Here is a 27,226-nt window from a genome sequence, read left to right as displayed (position 1 = left end):
GAATGGCAGAAGACCAATTAATAACATGTCAATATCTAAATGGCTGTATTTTACTGTTGTACAGTAGGGGAAAAAAAAAAAGGTTGAGATCCCATTTGTGGTAGTACAGTGTCATCTTGTGGTAGTACTGCTGCATGTCCGTGGCCTTGTTTCCGGTAACAGTATTTACAGTCGAGTGAATCTAGTCTTTCATCCATTAACTTTTTTTGGGCTGCGTATCCTCAAAAAGGTCACAGGTGAGCTGAAGCTGATTTAAGGCGAGAAAATTGATGGAGGGTTAGAAACATACAAACATACAGGACTAGTGTATTGTTCACCTCTGCTGTCATCCTGGTCACAGATTAGAATCTTGGGACGGGTTTTTGCAACTTCTCTGCTGATGAGAAATTCTACAAATGCAGATGATCTTTTTAGCCAGATTAAAATATTTGCCAGAGTAGTGATTCATAACTAGTGTACTGTGTGTGTTGTTTCACATTTCACTGATGTCTTCGCTGCTTTTTCCTCCAAGCGGGAGCATGGAAAAAACAATTTGCATTTTCACCTACCTTTTCACTTCTATTGTCTGTGTAATTTTTGGGCGCGGGTAGAAAGGGGTGTTTGCGACGTTGCGGGAGGGAACTGAGCTGACCTGTTTGCCCGTTTGGAACTGATGCACACTTTTGACATATTTATAATTGAAATAAGATGATATCCACAAAGACATTCGCAGAGCTTTGAATCTGTCTGCCAGCACCTCAATCAAATCTGCCGAAACTGCGTTACACCACAATTTGGTCCCGCTTTTTGATAGTCCAAATTCTAGTCTACTCTCTGTCAACAAATTCTAAAGTGCACCGGAGGCAGCTAACAAGGAAATCCCCTTGGTCAACCTAAGGCTCCCAGCATCACACAATGCCGAATTCCCAATTTTGGTAAGCGAGACTTGGCCTGGCATGAAGATGTGCCTATTTTGACGCTGAGCACATGCGCGCCTGTCTATGAGCCACTTTCTAACACCTGACTAGAAGTGAAAAATGGCCAATTAACGAACGTTATATGATAACTGTTGGTGGCTCTCTATTGTCCACGTTTTTTTAAGCGATCTCTTTTCTAGAATTGAGCAATGTGTAATAAACATATGTAATGAAAATTCAGTATGTATTTTAGATGAACTGAGTTTGGATATGATGCATCCAGAAACCTGAATCCAAGAACAACCTGGTTAGCAGAATAGAAAATCAGCACAGGAAGTCAATAAAACAACTGTAGAGTTGGTCATTTCCTTTTATCCATCATGTAGAAATTCTGAATGTGCATATTTAAAATTGACAAAACAAACCAGGCAAGTACAGATGTGTTGAATAAATAACAATAAGAACAACAACAAAACAACGACAACAATAAAAGCTCATTTTGTGTGTATACAAACAGACACACACACATACACACACACAAACACAAACACACACATTTACACACGTACTATATAATTTCATATTTCACTGTATAAGTCATAAATATAGCATGCAGTCCAGACCAGGACTTCTCGGGCTGAGGTAGGGTGAGGGGCAGGGGTGCCATGGGGCTGGAACGATGAAGCCATGTATGTGAATGTGTGTGTATGTGTGTGTGTGTGTATGTGTGTGAGACGGGGACAAGGTTTACAGTATTGGCAATAAAGCTGTAGTGGTCGTCTGGGGGAAATGTGTGTGCTAGTTTCATAGCTGGCCGGGCGGGGGCTGTCCTTCCTAGTCAGTGTCCGAGTCGCCCCGCCCAAGACTTTCTGCTGAGCACGCACACACACGCGGCGTTGATGCGGATGAAGCGCCAGGCTGTCCGCTCCTTGAAGATAGTGAGGGCGCTTACGAAGATGTGCGTGTTTGTGCAATAGGAGTTCCAGTGGCGACTGTCGATGCCGAGACAGCCCGAGTTGCCTGATTTGGAGCCCTGCTTGCCGCCTCGGCCCCCCGCCCTCGCTCTGTGTGTTGGGGTTCGGCAGGTGGTCTCGTAGAAGAACTGCTTCTTTACGACGTTGTTGATGGTGACATTGGGCAGCACCGTCACCTCGTTGCCGGCGATGTCCGTGGCTCGGGTCATGTTGCCCACCCAGGTGTTAATGCTGTCGCATACCGAGTACTCTCCTCTGTGCATGGTGTGTGAGCCGGCCTTGCGCCTCACCCGTAGGCCTCTCCGCCCCTCAGTGTCATAGCCCTCAGCCTCCAGGGCATCATGCGAGGGTGGCACCTCGCTGAAGACGACGCGGGGCGAGGAACGGTATCGTCGCTTGGCGAAGAGCTTGGGGTCCACCGCCGGGATGGAGGGGTCGGGCGTGTGGGAGGCTACCCGATGACGCCTCTTGGTCCTGTGGTGGCTGGTCCTGTGAAGTTCCCCGTGCCGGTCCCCTGCCACCGCCAGAGTCTGCCGCTGATTGGCTGTGGTCTCCTCTTGCACGTTGTGGTTGGCACTCTGGGCCAGTCCACCTCCCATGTTCAGTACAGCCTGGACGCCGATCAGGAGGACCAGGACCAGTGGTGTCGACCTCATGGGCACACGTCCTGAGGATCAACACAGAGTTCAAATGACGGCGCGATACAGCGGCCAACATTACTTTCCACCCCAAAAGACACACCTGTGGAATGTGTCCAGTTAAAGAGGGGAGCCCTCGGTGGACTCTAGAGCCAGACGCCAGTGCAGGCCGCCCCCCTTATGCCTGCCATCTGAATCCCCCTGAACCACAGCTCTGCAACACGCACGTACTGTACAGAAGGAACACAGTATACACATTTAGCATCCCTTCTTTAAATCTACATATTAAAACACTTGAAATATATCTACTGCACACTTATGAGAATTTGAGTCTGAAAAGCACAATTGTTTGTCATGGAGAAAAAGAAAAAAAACAGGCGATATACTGACTTAAGTTATAAATGAATGAGTATATCATCCAAAAGAATGACAAATGATAAAAAATATCTACACAGTGACATCACAGAATAAATATGGTTGCAAATTTGCAATCAGTGTTCCCTCTAAGCCAGGGGTGCTCAATACGTCGATCGCGATCGACCAGTCGATCGCCAAGCTACTACTGGTTGATCGCATGACGTTTAAAAAAATAAAATAAAATGCTGTATGCTAGAATCCAGCCCATCGCTTGATTGACACACAGGTAGGCCTGTCGCGAGGCAATCACAGTGAACCGCACATGCGCAATAGACAGTGACTGCAACCCGTCACCGCAGCATGTTTAACATGCACGCACAAACCGCCAAAGTTTATAAGCTAATCAACGCACGCACTCGTTTTTTTTCTTTTAAACAAAACGTTTATGACCATAAAAAATGAGTGGGGTTGCTGGATCAAGTAAGAAGCCAAAAACATATCACTTTCATACGAAATGGGAGTTGGCCTTTTTTACCCACAATGTCATTTTCTAAGTGCGTTACAAAAATACACGCACTATATTATTTATTTATTTATTCATTTATTTTACTTTATTTATTGTAGTGGGTAAGTCTTTGTGACTTGGTCATTTTAAAAGTAGCTCGTAAGCTGAAAAGGTTTGAGCACCCCTGGTCTAAGCTCTGCAGCTGCGCAATTGTGCACTGCTCGCGCAGTCTCTGCGCATAAGAAACTCCATGCTACACACAAAATACAATTTAGCATAAACTGATTAATATCTAATGTTAGACGTAATCTAATTAAGTGGACGAATGATTTTCTTTCTGTGCCTTTTTGTAGTGTAAATTAGTGATTGACAGGTATCCAGCCAATGATATAATATGGTTCACTTACGCTACATACTACATAGCCATTCATAGCATTGACAGTGCCTGAAAATGTGTCCTGCCCATCCGTGCCGTTCAAGTTAGCTTGCTAAGAAAGGTGCGGCGGAGTCAAAAGTTGCAAATGCTAATTTAGCTAACCGCCTATCATGGCGAAACGAACGAGCAGCGACACATCCACTCGCCAAGCCAAAATGAATAAGAGATACGGTGGTCCTTTGAATACGGAATGGTTGTCGGAGTGTGTGCAAATAAAAGAGCAAACGGTAAAACTGGGTGTGACGTTCTCTTTTTCGAGTGTGATTGGTCTACTATGCAAAACATGCAGTGAAACCAAAGTAGCGGGCGAGTTTACGGAGGTAAAAATATGGACTGGATGGAAGTTTGGCTACCTCAAGCATCACATTCAGCAGAAATGACATTTGAAAACTGTTGGAATTGTACAAAGACTCAAGATGGGACAGGGGATCGCTACACTACTGCGGGAGAGCGCAAAAGACCTCTCTCTCTCTCTCTCTCTCTCTCTCTCTCTCTCTCTCTCTCTCTCTCTCTCTCTCTCTCTCTCTCTCTCTCTCTCTCTCTCTCTCTCTCTCTCTCTCGCGCGCTCTCTCTCGCTCTCTCTCGCTACCATTCATTAATTCATTCATTCATTCACGCATGCATGCATTTATTTATTTATTTATCTATTTATTTAATCTAGTGTTGCGCACAGTGGTCCACTGTGTGTACAGGGAGCTAGTGTGTTTGCACAGACACTTGAAAAATTAGAGGCAACATTGGTTGCAATCGTTTCCTGATATAAATCATTTCTCAAAAAAAATAAAATAAAACACTGATTACCTTTACACGCTCTGTTAGCAACCTCTATTGGTCAAATGTTCACACTGCAGTCAGTGGGATTTTTATTTTTTTCCCCCTTGTGGGAATACAATAAAAATAGCAGGCCAGCGTGACGTCAGCTCATTCATGGCTCCGAGATCAGTCAACATATTCGATTACATTTAGTAGTTGTTTGTGAGCGAATGCCGTGACAGAGAAAATCCAAATCGTTTTGCTTTTTTTCTAAGTTGCTGCAATACACAATAATACTTCGATATTTTCAATACTGAATAATCTTATTAAGGGATGAATTGGTGGGGAACCACTGTTTTGGCTCGAACAAGCCTGCGCGCGCTCACGCGCACGCACGCACGCACGCACGCAGATGGAGCAGGTCCAAACAGGCATTGATTTGATTGATCCAGGCTGACGTGTAAAAAGTATCTCTGTAAAAGGTCCGGCGTGAGCCAGGAGACTCCTAATGTTAAAAATATGTGACTAGTGTTTAATGCCGGTGGAGCCAGCACGAATGCTGCTGTGGGAGCAAACAGCTCGGTGCGGTTTACTGACTACTCCCCATCCTTGTGGACTGTCTGTGATCCTGTTATGTTTGTGTTATTGTTAACGTGTTCTCCAAAGTGTTGAGTTTCAGTGCCTTATGAATAAAGCTGAGTTGAATTGAAGCTACAAAAATAATATTTCTGCTAGAACGCATCTGTTAGACAAACTTGTGAGATACTCCTGAGAACTTTAAATATTTCTGGAATTAGAGCCTGACTGTCCACCAAGATGCCAGTTGCTTGTTTTATTGTTTGCTGAAAAAAGAAATAATTTCACTCCAGAGAGAGTCTGCTTCTTACAATATAAAAAGTGTAACGTTTCAACCACAATTTCAGAATCCTGCATTCATCTGAAGCAAAAAAAACCAAAAGGGTCCAGGGAGTTTCTCTTATATTCAATTTCACAATATAATCATATGGAAGTCATAAAGCTGCGACAGGGTGGTGTGCGAGCATCTTCCCGGGCCGCAATCTCAAGAAAAACAAAAGGTTTTGCTCTCACGTGCAATTCCAATTATACCAAAAGGGTCTCCAGGTTCATATGTGAAAACATCTCACAAGTGACAAACACACGATGCTTCGCATTACATTAATACAGTCCAGCATAAACAACGCAGTTATTCAATCTGGCTTTTATGGTATGAGTCATACCTTGTAAGGTTCCTAAATTACCACCATACCTTGTAAGGTTCCTAAATTAGCACCATAGGGGGATGACTTGCACTCACTGTAAATCAAGACCATTCCCTGTGAGTCACGTATCATTTTCTACCATCAATGGATAGTTTTGTCTATCGTGATTCTATAACGTTGAAGAGAAGACCATCTAAGTCAGGGGTGTCAAACTAATTTTTGTCGACGGCCGCATCGTAGTCATAGTTTCCTTCGGCGGGCCATTATGACCGTCAACCCAAATAAATGTATGAACATCTCATAATATATACAGTGTAGGTTACACAATAAACTGATGAATAACTAGTTTTTAAACTAGAGTCTAGTAAGAACTGTTCCAAATTTTAAAAAGATGAAGGGTAATAAAAATTGCTAGAAACATTTCTATTTTTGAAAAGTGAGGGATTTGTCATTTTAGTATTGACGCAAAGTCGATGGATAATTTGTCTTCACGGGACAAATATAATTACACTGCGGGACAAATTTGGCCCCTGGGCCAGAGTTTGACACCTCTGATCTAAGTCTGCTAATTGCCTATAATAATAATAATGATAACCTGGAAAAGGAATTGTTAGGGAGGCAAGAGAGGAAGGTAATTACTTGGCCCCAAGGCAGGAGAAGGCAGCCTAAATTTGACAAATACTAGCTAGCTGATGACACAATTTCATGTTTGGCTTTTCCTACCACGAAACGTTGGGTCAAAAGCGTGATGAAACCCGTTGTCCGTTGAGCATCCCGTAGCATGCGATACTGAATTATAAAAAAAAAAAAAAGGCTTCCTCCAGCAAACATAGCTCACGTCGGCAGGTGATGACAGCAGCTTCAGATAATCGGCAGGTGTGAAAGTCAGCATGACAGCTGTGGCGAAAGAGCGAGCAAATGGAGTGGAAGCTAAACATTTTCACTCAATGTGTCGCTCATCCAGTGAGGCCAACGCATTTCCTTTTTCTGTCCTCAACTGGAAATTATTATTGTGAGGGATGAAAGGTCAGCACACCCGCTTTCAAATCTGTGACAACAAATCCATCTGTACTGCACCAGAATTCCAAAGCCAACAAGTAGAAAGTTCATTTTAGGGGCAAATGACATAGTAATTGAAAATTAAAGGAATTCACCTCATAGGGGTGAACCGAACTAATGAATGGTATTAAAACAAGTTTCGTTGTACTCCTACTCACAAAATTGTCAGGCCGGATTTTACAATAATAAACCAGACAAACAAGTCTGTCAAATGTAATAAAAACACACCACCATCTTGATCCAACAAAGCTGTTGTTAACATTTTAAATAAAATGTCATACAAACTTTTATTTTCCTGCTAAATGGTGCCTTCATAAAAAAAATAAGCCCGGGGATCAATTGTACATTACATCATTGTATTATGGTATTATTTAAGAATTTCACAGAATTAAATAGGCCAGCGGCATGGTGTTACGAGTGGTTAGACTCTCTGCCTCAGAATTCTGAGCTTGGGCTTTCAAATCTGGCCGTGTCTTGCCTCTCTGGGGTACTCTGGCTTCTTCCTATCTTCCAAAAACAAAATTGAAAAAAAAAAACCAGTATTCATTTTTTCCTGAAGCTTAAGATATAATGCTATAATTGTCGACAGCTTCAAATATTTTAAGTCAACAAAGTTGTGGCAAGCCATTTACAGCCCCCAGTAAAAGGAATCTGTCTTGAATCAGGAATCCTTGAAGTAGTTAGACGTTTGTCTTTCTGCATCTGGCTTCACTTTCACATCAATAACTTTAAGAAACCATGAACATGAGAATCTGAAAATCAGTCAGTCAGTAGTACACAGCAAGTAAACTCAGTTGTGCGGTCAGAAAACCTCTCAAATTTTATAAAAACTCAACCTGACTGTCGACATACCCTTTAAGTGCCGTGGTAATATTCAAACTGTGCATAATGATACAGTATCAAACAATCATACTTTGTGGGAATTAAATCCACAGGCGGAGGTATAGGAAGGGGGGCGCAGGTGCACTGCCCCCCCTCTGAAATATGCTTGGATCCTATAGGTGTCAGGCCAGATATTTGACTTTTAGGTGTTTTCCGATTTTTTTTATACGAGCTTAAAATCAGGGGATGCTTTGAGAATAATTGTCAATTTTTGTCTATGTGAAGCCCTTTGAGACTGCTTGTGATTTAGGGCTATACAAATAAACTTGACTTGACTTGACTTGGATGTTCAATTTTATTTTTCAAGATTTCTACACACCCCCTTCAGGAAACACCTAATGAATCCTCATCAGCAGTGTCTGAAGAATTATCTGTGTTTGAAAATGTTTTTTTCAATGATGGTACTTTGAGAGCAAAAGTTGTACAAAATTTTTAAGAAGCTCCGCTGAACAAAGTCCCACCAGTGCTTCATTTGACAGCCACACTGTCTTGTTTTTCAATCTGTAATTCCATGTAAACAACTCACATTTACCTTCAGCTGCTTTTCCTAATGCTCAAAACAGGTTTTTTATCTTCCCCAGGTGTGTGTCGGAAAAATAAAACCCCAAAGCACATATTTTTAGTTGCTAAATTAATGACCTAGCTGACATAATGACATAATGTCTCATGGACTATTCCTTACTCTGGAAAAGAAATGATCTTTTACAATCAAGCGGAATAGCAGTCATTCTTCCATAACCCACAAAAGTCTCACTTTGGATTTATCACACTTTGAGAGCAATGAGACATTAATGAAACTGATCCCTGACATGTTGGCTTAAGATGTTGTTACAGGCAACTCAATTTATATCCCCCATAATAAACTTGACTTCTGTTTTGGAACACTCCGGCCATGAGAGGTTCCTCTGGCAAGAGAAGCAAAACCACATTAAAAGCACCGTGACCGCACTAATGAGGCCTTCTATGATCCATCTTCACTAGCTAGAGCCAAGCCCACTCCACTCCCTGATGACCCTCCCAGTACTTGACCGGCAGATGTGGGAGGCCTCGTAGCTGGGACGAAGACAATGCCTCAACATGTTTTCCAGACTTTCTTATGACCTTGACGCTGAACAATCCGCACAAGACAAGTGTTAAATCTTTTGGCAAGGCTCTACTTATGACTCCCCTTTGCTGTTGAGAATCCAAAATCTCCGGCATGTCTGTGGGACCCAGAAAAGGACGAAGGAGGGAGAGGAAGAAGTCGGCAATATCAAGGGATGGGGAGAGGCAACGAGCTATAGAGGGTGGCCGATTAACAAATAAAGGAACTTTTGAGAACAAAGACAGGGGGAAGTTGGAGCACTAAGGGAGTTGTGTAGTTTCATCTAGTTGAACAAAAAAATCTTTGTTCCACCTGTCAGCAAAGCCCACTGCAGCAAAGCTGTTGCAGCACATGTTGCGTATTTACTGTAAGGGAATCCGACAACGCAAACAATCCAATCTCTATGAGCAACTGATTACTGGTGTGGCTAATCTTCCTGGAAAGGACAGGAATATCCGCCGGAATCTGATTGCATAAAACAAAGGGCATATTTTAGACAAAGCTCACTAACTGATGCTCAGTGACTCAGTTTTGTTTTTATTGCGGTGACTTTTTGCCCTTTGCGAATTCATATTGGTACTGCTATGAATTGGCTTGTCAGAATTTGCACAGTGAGCATATTCATGGTGAGGGAGCATGTGAGATTTGGCCCAGCAGTCGAAGAAGAATTCTTGGGATTACCGTTTTTTTCCATGTATAATGCGCCCCCATGTATAATACGCACCCTAAAAATGGCATGTTGATGCTGGAAAAAAGCCTGTACCCATGTATAATACGCACCCAAATTTTGACTCCTACTTAAGTCCGTGAACGTAAAATTATTTCAGAAAAAAGATCATCTTTGGGAACAACCGGATGTTATTCTGCCGGTCAGTATCACTGCGCATGCGCTAGCAACCTCAATAGCGAAGAAATGTTTCGGATTTGTGTAGGGTACATTGTGACAGCAAACGAGCAAGTGATCGAGCAAGCGTCTGGTACGAGAGCATTGTGTTCGTATGGATCGTGTTTGAAGTGAACAGCAGAGAAGAAAGCGCATCTGTAATGGCGGCCTCCGTATCATATGCGGATTTAAAAAAATTTTTTTTTTTAAATTAGTTAAATTTTGCGCATTATACATGGAAAAAAACGGTATTTGTCTCCCCATTTCTCTTAGCTTGCTCTGATTTTCTTTTTTAAATAATACAGTTAGCCTTAGTTAGGAGTTTTTTTTCAGATAAGCCATCATTTGGCAGATTTTTTCGCCTTGACTTGTAAGCACAAATTTCAGATCTAAATTTTGTATGGCGGGTGTAAACTCAACTCACCTCAACCCACACTGACCGAACCTAACCCAGCCCAACCCAACCCAACCCAAACCCAACCCTACTCAACTCAACTCAACCCAACCCAACCCAACCCAACCCAACCCTACTCAACTCAACTCAACTCAACCCAACCCAACCCTACTCAACTCATCTCAACTCATCTCAACTCAACTCAACTCAACTCAACTCAACTCAACTCAACTCAACTCAACAAGAAGTAGTTTGGCATGAGACTCCAAACTGAATAAAGCAACTTCCGGAGAATCTAAACATAAAGCTAATAGAACGATTTTGAGGTTGTTTTTTTTAACCACAAGTCCATTTAGCTGAATGATAACAAACAATGAAAAATGCCATAGCCAGGTTGACAAATAGTATCAGTCTGGCAGTGTTATAACCCTTTCCATGGATATCTAAGCAAACTCTGCAGTCACACATGTAGATAATCCAGCAATACTCACAGGCATATATTATTTATCCTATGCGAAGACTTACTCAGCAAGTGTGAGAGTATGTCCTTCATTTAACTCCATGTCTGTAATATACTGCACCCAGCTGGCTAAGTTGCACAAATTTGAAGAAGCAGCACCATGTCCACTGAATTGAAGCAGAATGATGTGGCAATAATGGGTTGTCATACAAAAAAAACCCCCACATTTGAAAGTTTGTTACACATATTGCTGTCATTCATTTGGATGATTTCTTTTTGCTTGATTGACTGATTCTAGAAAAGCAACAAGCGTAGCCCTTACAATCCAGGGTCCCATTTATTTAAAGTCGACTCTACATGACATTTTTGAAAGGGACACAAAATAAAGCAAAATAATAAGCACCGAGGAAGACTACTGAACCCAAGCCTTCTTTCACTTTAGGGCCAAATCTCACTCTTGGGGACACGTCATTTTTCCATGACGCATGACTTACGCTGTGCTCAGAATTAGGTGTGCTCTGCGTCAGACCTCGGGTTATGCATGCACGCGTGCATGGCTTTCTTTGAATATTCACAACTGAAGAGGTAAATGCACTAAGCAGTTACCGTGAATTATTCCCACTGTGCAGAGCCACTGAGGAGATAAAACACAAGATATTTACGTTTTGAAGAAATTAAGTGTACACAGACTTGAAAGTCTTGTATCGTAACAAATCAAGTTTAGTGCTCAGCAAGGCTTCTTTAATGCAATTTAAAGCTCTGTGAAATATGTTATATACAGTAAATAATTAGTTTAACCAAAGGGAGAAAAACTAAGCATAAGAATAAGCCTTTGCTTGCATGTCTAACATATCAAATGGTAAAAAAAATCAGTTTAAATCCATCCATCCATCCAATTTAAAATTAATAAATTAAATTAATAAATTAACGTTTGTTTTCTCTTCAATTGATTCTCCTGAGAAAAAAAAGTATGCATGAGATTGATGGATGTGAAATTAATCTTTTACTGGCAGAGGCAAAAAAAAAAAAAACTGTCGCTATTGTTTCCAAAGTAACACGTGATGTTTTGTTAGCGCTGGGGTTACTGTTCTGAGTTGTGTACACAAACTTTACTGCACAGTAAATTGATCTGCCAATCTTTAATATTGTTTATGACACTGATGTTTTGTGTTAGTGTTCTTTGGTTCTCCTTCGTGAGTTTCATAAACTGATGTATCGGGTATCGGTACCTTAGCAATGCCCCTTGAAATGAAGGCAGTCATCATAACGATTGTTACATTTGAGCAAAACATATTCTGTGTTCTATAAAGGTTTGTGTTTATGAACAATATTTGATAAAAGCAAAACACATTTTCGTCACAATTACAAGATGTACTATATCAGAAATTGTCAAGTATCTGTACTGAGTATCGCACTCGGTCTCAAATTAGTTGTACCTGATGCATTGTTACTTCAGCGTAGTTTCTCGTTGTCAGATTGTATTTTCTACATTTTCATGTAAATTAAAACATTAATTTTGGCTTTCTTTCACACACACAAAAAAAATCAATCTACACTGAGTTTTCTTCTCTCATACTTTTTTTCTTTTACTTCGGTCTCACTCCGGCTCTCGAAGACATAAGCAGGCCATTTTCAATTCTGTGTGGTCCCCACATCGTTCTGTCATCTCTTCTCGCCTGCGTCCACACCGCTGCCTCGCAATCTCTCTCACCCCCACAACCATCCGTTGATCTAATGCCAACCACCTGTCCGCGTGAGACCTCCCAGGCCCGCACTCCGTCTGTTAGCGGCATGCGAGCGAATCTACACTCAAAAGTTCCCAGTATGACTAAAGCGCAGATGGTTTTATATTTATTGATGTGAGCGCAGGCGTCACCTAGGAAACATCCGACAACTACTGCTTCCTCTACAAAACTGGGGAGAAGCCAAAAAATTGCTTCCTTCCGTCAGTAAAAGTCTATGCTTAAATTAATTTGCAGTTGTGTCCAATGACTCATCATCTTACGTAGTGTGCATTCCAGATTGACATAATTCGAATAAGTGCATCATAAGCAGCTTGGATTCTCGACTTGGGGCTAAGGCGTGTGCATGTTTGATGCGTATCCAACACAAACACACATAATTGTGCTCACGTTGACATTTGACACACTTGAACAGACAAAGAATCAGTTGCCTCTGACTACAGTTCATCATTTTATCCATCCATCCATCCATCCGTCCGTCCGTCCGTCCATCCATCCATCCATCCATCCATCCATCCATCCATCCATCCATCCATCCATCCATCCATTGCGCGATCGGACTAAATTAAGCTTAAATTAATATATATATCGTATTAATATATATATCGTATATATATATATACGATATATATACAAATATACGCATATGGCAAAGCACATATGAGGTCATTTCAGCACTCTCAATAGCAGCAAATTAGTTTCATGTTCCAACAAGCCATGGATGATACGGTATGAAAGTGAGGCCGCGGCGATGTCAACACAAATTTACAGAAACAATTTCGAACATAACTGCGGCACTAAACCGACACAGTAAGACCACAAGAGTATTATTTGATCTTGCTAATTTCTGCATCGACTCTGCACGTCTCCGCATGTGGACTCAGCAGGCCCGTCTGCACATTTAAGTTGCACACATGGAAATGCAAGCATGCACAAACAGGCAAATGTATCTCTTTTGACAAAGCACCTGTCAAAGCTGTCAGTTGGTCTGAATGCAAAGACATGTGCCAACATTACTGCTTGGTTTTCTATAGATACGCTAGATTATTAATGTAGTTTGCAAACAGTGCAAGCTGAAAAGCAATACGGCGTCGTTCTGTTGTATTGGCTTTCAAATGTGATCTGTAAACAGTCAGATTATCGCGTTTACATTGGGCTTTTCCATTCGTGGATTTGATTATTTACAATGTAGACTTTCAATATTTGTTCAGTCGCATTGCTTGTTTTTGCATTGGTTGACTGTGTGTCATTTCTTTGCTCCTCTTGCCCAAACCAATCAGTTCCTCCCATCCCGTCGGCTTCTTCTCAACTGTGCTTCGTTCCATCAATTAATCTGAGTGTATTTAGCTGTCCTGCATTTGCTTTTAGCTTGATCGGTTCATGGTGTGTGTCCAATTTAGCCAGGTGTTTCTTTGTTGCTGCGCTAGCCCCAGCTTGTTCTGTTTTTGTTGTTTGCATGCTTTATTGGTTCCATTTGCGTCACCACAAATGTATTATAGTGCCATCAAAGTGAGTTTACAAATTAAGAATGCTGCTTAGATGTGGAAGGAGAATAGATTCTCCTCTATATCGGGGGATATGCTGGACAGGTCAGCCCTATATTGTGCCCTCAATATATCTCACAATGAATCTTGAAAAGTAGTGAATCATGGATGATCAAAGCTTTAGGATATGGATGAATAAAAAAATAAATATAGAGTCGTTACTTTTTGGATGACGTCTGTCCTGTGTTCATGCTTGTGTGGTCTGGAATGTTAAATCTAACTAATGTTGGGTTACTAGTCCACTATTTAAAATTTCTATGTAATGATTAAGGAGTAGGCAATAAGTCATTTAATCCAAACATTATCCCAACATATTGAACAATGCATCGAGAATAATAGTGGGCAACAACTAGTAAAGTATAATTCCCACGATGCATTGCGCTAATACAGAAACAAGAGAAAAAATGGCACACATGCTTTTCAATTCTGAGTTCCAGGGACCTCCAGATTTTAGTTTTCCTCCACCAACAGCTATCGTAACCCAGAGGTCACACCCCGACCTTTCACCTCTCTGCTGAGCCCACACCAAACAGCTCAGCTGGTTCACTTAACACCAGATGTGCTGAGTCCGTTCACATTTTTTTAAGACCATCAATGCATATTTTTTCAGGACAATCAAACAAACCTGGAGCAGCAAGGGTGACAAATCAACAATATGAGACAATACAAAAAGGACTGGAGTGGTGAAGTCAACCACTTGCCTTATAGCAAGGGTCACCAAGTTTGGTCCTCGTTGGCACCAATCTAGCCTGTTTTAGATGCATCCCCACTGCAACACACCTGATTAAAATCATCAGGATCATCCATCCATTTTCTTATCCCCACGGGGTCGCGGGCGCGTTGGAGCCTATCCCAGCAGTCATCGGGCAGTAAGTGGGGGACACCCTGAACCGGCTGCCAGCCAATCACAGGGCACACAGAGACGAACAATCATCTGCACTCGCACGCACACAGGGCAATTTGAAGTGCTCAATAAGCCCACCAGGCATGTTTTTGGGATGTGGAAAGAAACTGGATTGCCCGAAAAAATCCACGCAGGCACGGGGAGAAAATACAAACTCCATACAGGGACTGTGACGTGGACGTGCTTACCAGTGCACCACCGTGCTACCTCACCAGGATTGTTATCGGGCTTCATAGAGCTTGCTGATGAGCTGATCATTTGAATCGGGTGTGCTGTAGTAGGGCTGCACCTAAAACAGGTTGGATTGCCGCACTTGAGTTTGTGACCCCTGCCTTATGGTGACCACCCATCACCACTCAGGTAACTGCAGGGCTCACACATAAAAATAAGGTTTCACACTAACATTCAGACCCAAGGACAAGCTAGAGTCTTTTTAAAGGATGAAAAAAAACAGACACCAGCTCTGTGGATAAATTGCTTGAATGGGGTCCAGGTGTGACCACATTGAAGGGTTCTCTGAGCAGGTTAGGGTTAGGGTTAGGTATATGTATATATGTAAGGCGGCTCGGTGACGCACTGGGTAGTACGTCCGCCTCACAGTTAGGAGGGTGCGGGTTCCATTCCACCTCCGGCCCTCCCTGTGTGGAGTTTGCATGTTCTCCCGGGCCCGCATGGGTTTTCTCCGGGCACTCCGGTTTCCTCCCACATCCCAAAAACATGCTTGGTGGGCCGATTGAGCACTCCAAATTGTCCCTAGGTGTGAGTGCGAGTGCGAATGGTTGTTTGTGTCTGTGTGCCGTGCGATTGGCTGGCAACCGGTTCAGGGTGTCCCCCGCCTACTGCCCGATGACGGCTGGGATAGGCTCCAGCACACCCGCAACCCCCGTGGGGACTAACCGGTACGGAAAATGGATGGATGGATATGTGTATATATAAATATATATAAACACGTATATATATATATATATATATATATATATTAGGGGTGTAACGATACATCGATACACATCGATTAATCAATATGATGCTCTACGATTTATTGGCATCGATGCTAAAGGTAAACATCGATTTATATCGCCGTGTTTGACCTCGGACATTAGACGCGACTTTATTTTGAAATCCAGTTCATTGTTGCTTGCTTCCTCTTTCCGGGAGCAGGGAGCAGTGCGCGGCGTTGCTGCACGTGAAAGGGGAGTCGACAACTAGTACGCGGCTCCTGGGCTGGTGCTATGGCTAGTGTCCAAAAAGACGAGGAAATTTGCTCCCCTTTAGGCTTCAAGTCATTAGTTTGGAAGCACTTTGGATTCCAAAGAAAAGATGGCTCAACGGACAAGACACCTGCAGTTTGTAAATCCTGCCATGCGGTGATCAAATATTCAGGGAGCACAAATCTTGCCACACATTTAAAGAAAAAACACGACATCAAAGTTCAGTGTTAAAGTAAGCAATTTGTATACTACAATACTCTTGTAATTTCCTAAATAAAGAGTTTGCAGTACCTTGTTGATTTTGCGTATGAATTGTTATAAATCAGGATATTGTTCTATATTTTTTATTTAAAAAAAAAAAATCGATCGTAGAGCACTATATCGCGATATATCGTGAATGAATCCCAGCAGGCTTTAAGATATCGGCAAATATCGTATCGTAGTTCTTTGTATCGATATTATATCGTATCGTGACAAAACCCGCGATTTACACCCCTAATATATATACATATATATTAGGGGTGTAACGATACATCGATACACATCGATTAGTCGATATAATGCTCTACGATTTATTGGCATCGATGCTAAAGGTAAACATCGATTTATATCGCCGTGTTTGACCTCGGACATTAGACGCGACTTTATTTTGAAATCCAGTTCATTGTTGCTTGCTTCCTCTTTCCGGGAGCAGGGAGCAGTGCGCGGCGTTGCTGCACATGAAAGGGGAGTCGACAACTAGTACGCGGCTCCTGGCCTGGTGCTATGGCTCGTGTCCAAAAAGACGAGGAAATTGGCTCCCCTTTGACTTCAAGTCATTCTTTGGAAGCACTTTGGATTCCAAAGAAAAGATGGCTCAACGGACAAGACACAGTTTGTAAATCCTGCCATGCGGTGATCAAATATTCAGGGAGCACAAATCTCGCCGCACATTTAAAGAAAAAACACGACATCAAAGTTCAGTGTTAAAGTAAGCAATTTGTATACTACAATACTCTTGTAATTTCCTAAATAAAGAGTTTGCAGTACCTTGTTGATTTTGCGTATGAATTGTTATAAATCAGGATATTGTTCTATATTTTTTATTAAAAAAAAAAAAAATCGATCGTAGAGCACTATATCGCAATATATCGTGAATGAATCGCAGCAGGCTTTAAGATATCGGCAAATATCGTATCGTAGTTCTTTATATCGATATTATATCGTATCGTGTAAACCCGCGATTTACACCCCTAATATATATACGTATATATATATATAGATATATATGCATAGCAGAGGGACTGGCCGGCAGGTGTTTATCGCTCACATTCGCTTCCAAAGCAATGACGCAAAAATAACATGGAAGTTGTTATTACAAAACATTTCAACAGTATAGTAGCAGGGGTTTAGTTCACTAAATATACTTTGACACTCTCTATCTAACATCCTCCTAGACAGGCTTTTCGGAGCCCTGTTAAGGAGACGCTTACAATTCATAAAAGATGGGAAAAAAACTCTCAACATTATAGTATCAGGGGTCTATCTACCAGATAAACTTTGACACTGTCTGACTAACGCCTTCCGAGACAGGCTTTTTGGAGCCCTGTTAAGGAGACGTTTACGATTCAAAAAAGGAGGAAGTTGTCAAAACCTCTCAATATTATAGTCGCAGGACTTAGTCAAGCCAAGCTCGTTCTCCTTCGACATCTCATCAGTCTTGTGTATGTGCGCTGGACACGCGCATACAGCACCTGTTCATGGCAATTGAACTGCCTCCACAACTTTTTTAGCTGGTATTTGTTCTTTAGTCACTCTCCAATCATTTAAAGGATATCGTTAGTACTGAACATTGGCCAGTGACAGCTGTGAAAATAATGTATTTATCAATTTGAACTGACCAGTAGTACAATAATTATGAAACAAAACCTGTTGACATGACTTGATGTTGGTACTATGGTGGTACAAAATATATTTTGCTCCTCCGGCCGTCATGACTACATTCTACCGTGGCACCATTGAGAGCGTCCTCTCCGATTGTATTGCTGTTTGGGGTGGTAGCTGCACTGAATACAACAGGAAGACCCTGCAGCGCATAGTGAACACGGCTGGTAAGATTATTGGTGCTTCACTCCCCTCCCTGACGGACATTTACACCTCCGATCTCACCCGCAAAGCGCCCACGACTGTGAGCGATGTGAGTCACCCCGCTCACTCTTTGTTTGATCTTCTGCCCTCTGGGAAGAGGTACAGGAGCCTGCACTCCCGCACCACCAGGCTCACCAATAGCTTCATACTCCAGGCTGTTAGGATCCTAAACTCTCTCCCCCCTTCTGCGTAGCGTCCTGTACTTTTGCGCGATGTGATTCTGACTGTATGCTGTATGCACACTTGCTCCATTTTTGCTCCTCTTATTTATGTTATTTGTTTATTTATTATTTATTCATCACTCTTATTTATTCACTGTTTGTGCCTTCCTGTTTTTATTTGTTTGTGCTGTTTACTTTTATGTATATTGTGAACTATGTCTTGTCACCGTGGGATAGTGGGAACGTAATTTCGATTTCTTTGTGTGTCTTGGCATGTGAAGAAATTGACAATAAAGCTGACTTTGACTTTGATATTTTGTTTTATTTAGTGTAAAAAGGGTAAAAAGTTGGAGAACCACGGCTTTAGTATACATTGTCATTAGTTTCAGTTAAATATGAATGATCTAGTAATGAATTACTGCACAGTTTTTATTGTCTTATCTAAATGCTCTTAAAACTCAGTTGGAATGCATTAACATGCCTCAGACGGAATCGTTTCCCCAAAAAGCTCGAGGCAATTACCGCACGTACGAGATGTTGTTTTGGTAGCCACCGCTGCTGTTAAGGAAACAGTGAGGCAGCCTCGTTGAAAGCAACGTGGCGCAAAAAATAACAAGGAGTGCTTAAAAGATGTCAGTGCTGACACTTTAGCAAGTTGGGATTTAAATTCGGAGTACAACTGTAAGGATCAATTGTAACAGGTGATTCATTGTGGCAACATTATAAATCGTTAGATTCATTCGCCACAGAGGCTGAATTAAATCATCAATATGAATGTTTTTTTTTTCTCTGAATGAAAGATGTTATCTCTTTAATTCAATGTCTTTAAGTTATGAAAAGTAATCACACAACACTTCCCGAATTAAAATTCCGCTGCCGACTGGCACTGCCCCAGATGTCAAATTGTCTGGTGGCACCAGTTGATCAAAAGGCCTTGTGGCAACTGTTTGTGGAGGCGTTGCACAGCTATTATACTATTTTGCTCGACTGCGTCATGCATATAAAATTGCAGTTAGGTTCACTTGCTAAATTGGTACTGCAAGTTTTTATTTGGCTGTAAGTGTGGCCATCAAGTTATACATTCCAGACACTGTTAAAAAGTAATTACGACCTCAAAACGTATTTACCAAAATACATTTATATGTAGGTGAGTTTTCATTATTTTAAGAACATTGTTTTTTGCAAGCAAGCAAAGTTTTTTTCCATTCAAGATGACACTACAGGGCAAATACAGCTACTTTTCTGTATCTCATTTATTGGGTGGAATGTGCAACTGTAGCCGTGAGAGGTTGCTTAAAGTTTGGCTATGAGCCTGAGGTGAAACTGTCGCAGTTAAATCGACAGTCCAAATGTGTTATCACAGCTTGTCCCCTGCCCAGGTGTCCCGTACGTCAGTCGAGACGGCTCACACCTTTCTATCCTCATGTCTTGTTGTTGCTGTGCTAAATCCGACTTGGCAGCTTTGTGCGCGTGGACATGACCTCAATTCGTCACATTACCTGTCTTCTACTTTGATTGTGGCTCGGTAAGAAAAAAGAACCGTGGAAACCTAAAAGCATTGGACCCAGAGTGAAACTAAACAAGCTACTTAATCAAACAAAGACATCCATCCATCTATCCATCCATCCATCCATCAGTCCATCCATCCATCCATCCATCCGTCCGTCCGTCCGTCCGTCCGTCCGTCCGTCCGTCCGTCCGTCCGTCCATCCATCCATCCATCCATCCAATGTCACAGATCCTTTGGAACGTGAGGCTGGAGACCAAGTGCACAGAAAAAAAACCTGCACATCAAGCCTACGTATTTTGATTAAACTGCATATGAATGGAGATTTGACTACTGTATTTACGTATATAAATAATGAATGCATATTTTGTCCACTACTAGATAGATGTTGGAGCTCATTTTCTCTCTTTAGACTCACCACCCACCCCCCTCCCACGCAAGCATAGGGAAAACTGTAATTCAGCTTCAAAGGAAACCTGAGCCTGTCATGAATAATCATAGACATCTTTGTCTGCACTGGAAAACTGTCCATCTGCCTTCCATTCAAACACCAGTTTGTGTTTACTGTACTTGGGGTCGAAAAAAAAAAGAAAGAAAAAAAAAAGACTTCCGTGATCATAGAAACAGCTCAATAAAGAAATATTGAAGGAAAATTAAGCAATTCACCTTGCAATTTACTTTGAACTGGAGCAGTGCTGGAGCATTACATGTACTCACAGGCATATATTCTTTATCCTCTATGAAAAACGACGAATATTACGGCATCTTTCTGAGTTACCTACGGTAGAAATAGAAGCATTTTTTGTGAAGTGTAATATTAAAAAAGTCTCCAATATGTATTGTGTCCTAAAGTAAAATACATTCCAAACGTCAGTTTGACCTTTCAGTATGACCAAAATAAATGTTAAAAATCAACCCCGAAAGTTCATGGTAGAAATCAATTGACAAGGAATTGTACTAGTTTGTTTCAAAAAAGTAAAACGTCATTTTTACAATTGCCACTTTTTTTTAACACTGTCACAAACAATTGAATTCTTTACATTCTATTTAATTAGGTTTTTATAAAATACTTTAAAAAAGGGAGAGTGGTATTTATTCCATATTAACACAAACAAACATGTTTGTTTTTAAGGTGGAAGCTGGAACAGATAAATGACATTTCTATGAATTTTAATGTGGAAAGATGGGTGATGAATAAAACTTGTATATAAGGTACAACTGTATGTACTTAAGAGGTCAGTAGTGGTTGGAGGAGGCCTTTGGTTTGTAATGACTGCTCGAAGATTTATAGTAAATTTGGGTCTTGGTTGACATTCCACTCTTGTCAAAGCCAAAAAGGAAAACACACACGCGCGCGCGCACGCACACACACACGCACGCACTCGCACGCACTCACACGCACACACACTCACACACACACACACACACACACACACACACACACACACACACACACACACGCACACGCACGCACGCACGCACACACACACACACGCATGCGCTTGTATACACAGAAAGGAACGCATACATCCAGTATACCTGTCAAGGTATAAACAATGACAGTGGCATGGCCCCACCTAGACATGTGTGAGGGGGATCCTCAACGGCATATTTCAGACAAGACATTGGAGCTCATCCCAATCTACAAGCCCTTCAAGGGTTGTGTAACATGAGCAGTCAGTCAGTCAGTCAGTCAGTCAGTCAGTCAGTCAGTCAGTCAGTCAGTCAGTCAGTCAGTCAGTCAGTCAGTCAGTCAGTCAGTCAGACAGACAGACAGACAGACAGACAGACAGACAGACAGAGGGGGAGAGACAGAAAAAAAAGGGGTGCGAGAGAAAAAAGGTAACCTGATGTCTCGGGGGGTTTTGGAACACTAAGCAGCTTCTAATCGAAGTTAGGAGAAGCTGCGTGTTCCTGCCAGTTCTCTCCTAACCAGTCTCTAGTTTGGCAATTTTCACCCTTCAGGTTGTCTTAGCTGTCTGTATATCCAAATTCCAGAAAAAAATAACTTCCCCACCCCACCCACTTTTTATCAGTAAGAAATCATGTGTTTGAGGTGAAAATTTTCTCTCATCAGCAGAAGGTTCACGCTCAGTGTCAATTCAGAGGCTCCACTTTCACTTAATAACAGGTGTTGAGAAGGTGTAAAGCCAACTTCTCTAGAAAAACTCTCTCCTGCTTTTGACTATCCAAGATCCACACCACACATGCTTATATTTAAAATGAAAAACTCACCACCCTCTTAGCGCTCCTTCTCTCCCCAGTGAGTGAAAACCTCCAGAAAAAAAGTTATTTTGATATTCCAGCACACTCTCTTGCCAAAATTATCCCAAAGTCCGATCCTTGCTCCTGATATCACAGCTGTGCATCCAGAGCCAGGCCCATTCACTTCTGTGTGTGTGTGTGTCGCTCTCCTACACTCCTGGAAAATGGATTGTTCTAAAACTTTAGTAACAAGAGTCCCAATACCGCTCCCTCCCTGTTGGTGTTCCTCACTGCAGGTCCTAGTGCCGTCTGTTCCCATGTGCTGCCTTATGGAGGAGGTGTGGAGGTGAGAGGTCGTGTTGAGAGGTAGATTGTTTTGTTTTACAGAAAAAGCGTTCAGATGATTTTAAAAAATCTTCAGTGAAACGCGCATTTACAAAAGTAAAGGTAAGTAGAATATAATGTGAAAACGCTGTGGCGAAATCAATGTATTCAATTTGGTGAGTGACAATGTAAGATGGCCACCGGTGGCTTCACTGAGGCCAGTAAGCGGTATTAGCAGCCCATTCATATATTAACTCTAATGTGTTTTATTCCATTAAATGTTGTAATGTTTGTTAATTTCAAGTGTACTGCGCAAACAACAGCACAAATTTATCTTGCTCCAAGTCTCAATTTACACATTGTTTATATCACCAGAATTCCATATTTACTTATTCTCAAACTGCCATAAGAGTAAGTCAAAGTATGAAATGCATGTTACTGAAATTTAAAAACAACAACAACAAAACCACAATGTCAGAGTTCCCTCTTTTTGTATCAAATCCTTCCCAAGATAATTGCTGGAATCTTAAATGCCTTTCCAGATGGGCAAAGGTAGTGCAGACTGCAACATCTATGCAAGAAATGCAATCCAATATTCATTCCCAACTTCTGCTTGATGGCAAAGCGAAATATGAAAAGTTAACCCACGCGCACCTCTAAGGGTAAGCCACACCCACCCTGCTCGGACCTCTAGACAACAGTGCCGCTTCTTTCTTGCTCTGGCATCTTTATTTTGTCACTTTCCATTCTTTTGCTTCTAAAGTGCTGCTGTCTTGCACGGCGTCACTTTGACCCGAACCGTATCGTTGTCAGACAGAGCAGGCAGTCATCCCGCCTCGCTTCTCTCTGACAGATAGAAAAATGAGAGAAAGGAAGGATTGTGTGTCAGTGTCATCTCTTTCTCCTCCCCCTTGAGAGAAAAGAATTGCTTCAGTTTCACTTGATATGTTGATGATGCTTTGGTGTTAATGAGGAAACTTTATTAGGGTGCAAACCCGAAAAAATAACACAGGTGCTAACTTGAGAGGGGTCTGTCGCTCTTTTTCTTTGTATCTGCTTAAGAATGTTGACCCTTGCTTTTGAGTTCTAACCCTGGCGAGCATTTGCCGAATGCCCCAAGCGTGTCGCTGTCAGATTTGCCAAGGCCCTTGTTATCGGGGCAAGGGCTGAAAGGGGAAACCCCCAGACGGTGGACTTTGCCCTCGCACTCGACTCTGAGGTTGTTTCAGGGTGAGAAATTATGAGGGGGGGGGGGGGGGGGGACCGGGCTGGTGGTGGTGCGTCGTAGAGGTCAGGAGTGCGCTAAAATGCTCATATTTCAAACTTGGTGTCAGCGAGTCCGCTTCACACGTAGACCTGCACACAGTTTATCTTCTGTTTTTAATCTTAACACATTTGGACGAGTTGGAAAGGTTGGAGGGCAAAAATGTTTGTCAATGGTTTGACATCAAGACGAGGTGCATTAGTGCTTATTCCAGAATATGTTAACTTAATCATTATCACAGTGCATGCGCATACATGAATTCCCAGAAATAATCAGGATGAGTCATAATCAATTTACTGCTCTATAAATTCTTGCAAGGACTTGAAGTTGCTCTTGATGCGCTCGAACACTGCATAGCTGTCTTTGAATGAAAGGGCACATCGTAATTATATTTAGGACCTGAAACTTTTTACGTTTGAGTAAGTTTAAGTTTATGTGATACAGTAAAAAATTCAAAGGCTGCCTAAAAACACTGATTTTACAAAGGGTGGTACTAGAGGGTGGCCATGGCCATCCCTGAAAATTTATTGGCCACCCTACAGCCACAAGCCAGAATACATTGTGTTGTGTCTCTACTAAGTGCAGTGTGAAAAGGGTTTTAAAAAAGAGCAATTTCTACAAAAAGTACATCTACATTCAATAATTTGACTTCAAATTAAGTTCACCTATAAACGTTTTTTTGTTTATTTTTAGATTCAACCTAAAGTTCTCACCCAAAAGACCAAACATGCTTGATTGTTTGCATAGTGTATGTGTGACATCCTGCACATTGTTGGTTTGCCGGGCTTGTCCTCCTACACCCTCGCGGTGGCCAAGTGCTGACGTATCTGGAAGCCTCCTCACTCATTGACTCCACTGTCGCCTTCCTCCCACGGGCTCCCTTTGTAGAATCCCGCTATTGTCCCGTCAAGGACGGCCTGTGGCATGCCCAAGCTAGAGCGTAGCCCTGCACGCACTCTCACGCACCGCGTGGCATGCAATGGCTGCTGCAGTTTGAACTACTATTTTTACTATAATATGGCAAAAATAAATCCTGGCAAAATCTCAACATTGCACATGACATTTTGGCAAATATCTTATGGAGCGCCATGGAAGTTGACAAACGCAATTAGCTTTTTTGGGCCACATAAAATGATGTGGTGGGCCAAATCTGGCCCCCGAGGCTTAAGTTTGAGACCGGTGGCCTCTTGACCCTGCCAGCACCACTGTAATAAAAAAAAGCACTTCACAAATCATGACATCATTCGGATCAGACGATATCCCGTCCGATGCAACTACTCCACTCGGGAGCAGGAGTTCAGAAATGTGTCAGTCGAGAAATGTAGACTATGTCCAGCCACAGATGAGCCATGACCAGGAATCAAGTGACTTTTACAGATTTGGCTGAAAGGGTGGAGCATGAGCCAAGGAAGAAGAGCTCATCAACTTTTGTGAGTGATCCATAAATATCCTGCTTTTATAGGCTATGCGCGCATTGCCTGAAATGTGGCTTTCTCGGATGTTAAACATTCCTGCTTGGCCTGAGTGAAGCGTGGGATTATTGGCGAAATATAACGGGTGAACAAGGAGAGATGAGAGCAATGGAGAGTTAAAAGAGACACCTGGGGGTTGAACAAAGCAGCAGCTGGCGAGGCTTTACTTCTCCAAAACGTCTTTGCAAGTCTTTGTCAGAGGTTCAACAGTGTTAGTTGATGAACTCCCACATATGCAATCACACCTGGGAATTCACATGGAGGCTCTTGCTTCCTTATGCTGGAGTAAAAAGGGGAGTAAATGCCCCTGTCATCTTAAAACGAAGACACTTTGTCTTCAGTGTAAAGTGCTGAGTGGTAAACATAACTGACCACATAGTCACCTTTTATTTATTGTTCAACTCCACAGTTCCATTTTTTGGTCACAAAGTATGACCAAAAGCAACATTTTCAAACTATCCTAATATCTCCTCTTACAAAGCCAAACATCAGCTTCAGCCAGAGGTGATTGTGTAATTTTAATCAACTGGAAGGTAAACGAACAGAATTGGTGACAAAGGGCAGCCTTGGCGGAGTCCAACCCTCACTGGGAACGAATCCGATTTACTGCCGGAAATGCAGACCAAACTCTGGCATCGGTGATACAGGGACCAAACCGCCTTTATCAGTTGGCTCGGTACCCCGTACTCCCGAAGCACCCCCCACAGAACCTCCTGAGGGACACGGTCGAACGCCTTCTCCAAGTCCACAAAACACATGTGGACTGGTTAGGCGAACTCCTATGCACCCTCGAGGATCCTGCTGAGGGTGAAGAGCTGGTCCACTGTTCCACGGCCAGGACGAAGGCCGCACTGTTCCTCCTGAATCCGAAGTTTGACCTCCCGACGGACCCTCCTCTCCAGCACCCCTAAATAGACCTTACCAGGGAGGCTGAGGAGTGTAATTCTCCTGTAATTGGAACACACCCTCCGGTCCCCCTTCTTAAAGGGGGGAACCACCGCCCCAGTCTGCCAATCCAGAGGCACTGTCCCTGATGTCCACGCAATGTTGTAGAGACGTGTCAGCCATGACAGCCCCACAACATCCAGAGCCCTTAAGAAATCCGGGCGGATCTCATCCACTCCCGGGGCCTTGCCACCGAGGAGTTTTTTAACTACCTCAGTGACTTCGACCCCAGAGATTGGAGAGAGTCCGCCTCAGAGTCCCCATGCCCTGCTTCCACAAGTCGAGGTCAGCAGCACGCCATTCTGTTAATAATTTTTATGGACAGAATTTCTAGGCGGAGGGTGTCCGGTTTGGGGACCTCAGCATTGCGTCTCTGCTTTTTGCAGACGACGTGGTGCTGTTGGCTTCTTCAGGCCGCGATCTCCAGCTCTCACTGGAGCGGTTCGCAGCCGAGTGTGAAGCGGTCGGGATGAGGGTCAGCACCTCCAAATCCGAGTCCATGGTCCTCGATCGGAAAAGGGTGGATTGCCCTCTCCGGATCGGGGATGGATCCTGCCCCAAGTGGAGGAGTTTAAGTATCTTGGGGTCTTGTTCACGAGTGAGGGGAGGATGGAGCGCGAGATCGACAGGCGGATCGGTGCAGCGTCGCCAGTCATGCGGACTCTGTACCGGTCTGTCGTGGTAAAGAGAGAGCTGAGCCAAAAGGCAAAGCTCTCAATTTACCGGTCGATTTACGCTCCTACCCTCACCTATGGTCACGAGCTATGGGTTGTGACCGAAAGAACGAGATCCCGGATACAAGCGGCCGAAATGAGTTTTTTCCGCAGGATGTCCGGGCTCTCCCTTAGAGATAGGGTGAGAAGTTCGGTCATCCGAGAGAGACTCGGAGTAGAGTCGCTACTCCTCCACGTTGAGAGGAGCCAGATGAGGTGGCTCGGGCATCTCAACAGGATGCCTCCTGGACGCCTCCCTGGGGAGGTGTTCCGGGCATGTCCCACCGGTAGGAGACCCCGGGGACGACCCAGGACGCGCTGGAGAGACTATGTCTCTCAGCTGGCCTGGGAACGTTTTGGGATCCCCCGGGATGAGCTAGATGAAGTGGCTGGGGAGAGGGAAGTCTGGGAGTCCCTCCTGAAGCTGCTGCCCCCGCGACCCGACCCCGGATAAGCGGAAGAAGATGGATGGATGGACGGATGGATGGATGGATGGATGGATGGATGGATGGATGGATGGATGGATGGATGGATGGATGGATGGAAGGTAAACGAGTTAGCCCTCGTTA

General features: G+C 42.9%; 1 protein-coding gene across 2 annotated transcripts; it reads right to left on the bottom strand.

Annotated features, from left to right (window-relative positions):
- Positions 1–1,253: 1,253 nt before the first annotated feature.
- On the bottom strand, positions 1,254–22,154 carry ngfa (nerve growth factor a (beta polypeptide)). 2 transcript variants are annotated; one of them, XM_061270119.1, is made up of 3 exons: positions 21,970–22,154; positions 2,612–2,738; positions 1,254–2,537 (listed from the first exon to the last, which is right to left on the bottom strand). In XM_061270119.1, exon 3 carries the CDS (start codon positions 2,524–2,526, stop codon positions 1,735–1,737), a length of 792 nt encoding a protein of 263 aa, XP_061126103.1. In that variant the 5' UTR covers positions 2,527–2,537; positions 2,612–2,738; positions 21,970–22,154; the 3' UTR covers positions 1,254–1,734. The 2 variants fall into 2 exon arrangements, with proteins under 2 accessions (XP_061126103.1, XP_061126111.1); XM_061270127.1 differs by lacking the exon at positions 2,612–2,738.
- Positions 22,155–27,226: the final 5,072 nt, after the last annotated feature.

This window comes from Syngnathus typhle, linkage group LG2 (genome assembly GCF_033458585.1).
Source record: "Syngnathus typhle isolate RoL2023-S1 ecotype Sweden linkage group LG2, RoL_Styp_1.0, whole genome shotgun sequence".
Taxonomy (NCBI): Eukaryota; Metazoa; Chordata; class Actinopteri; order Syngnathiformes; family Syngnathidae; genus Syngnathus; species Syngnathus typhle.
Note: the sequence above shows the minus strand (reverse complement) of the source record. Positions and strands in the feature narration are given on the sequence as shown.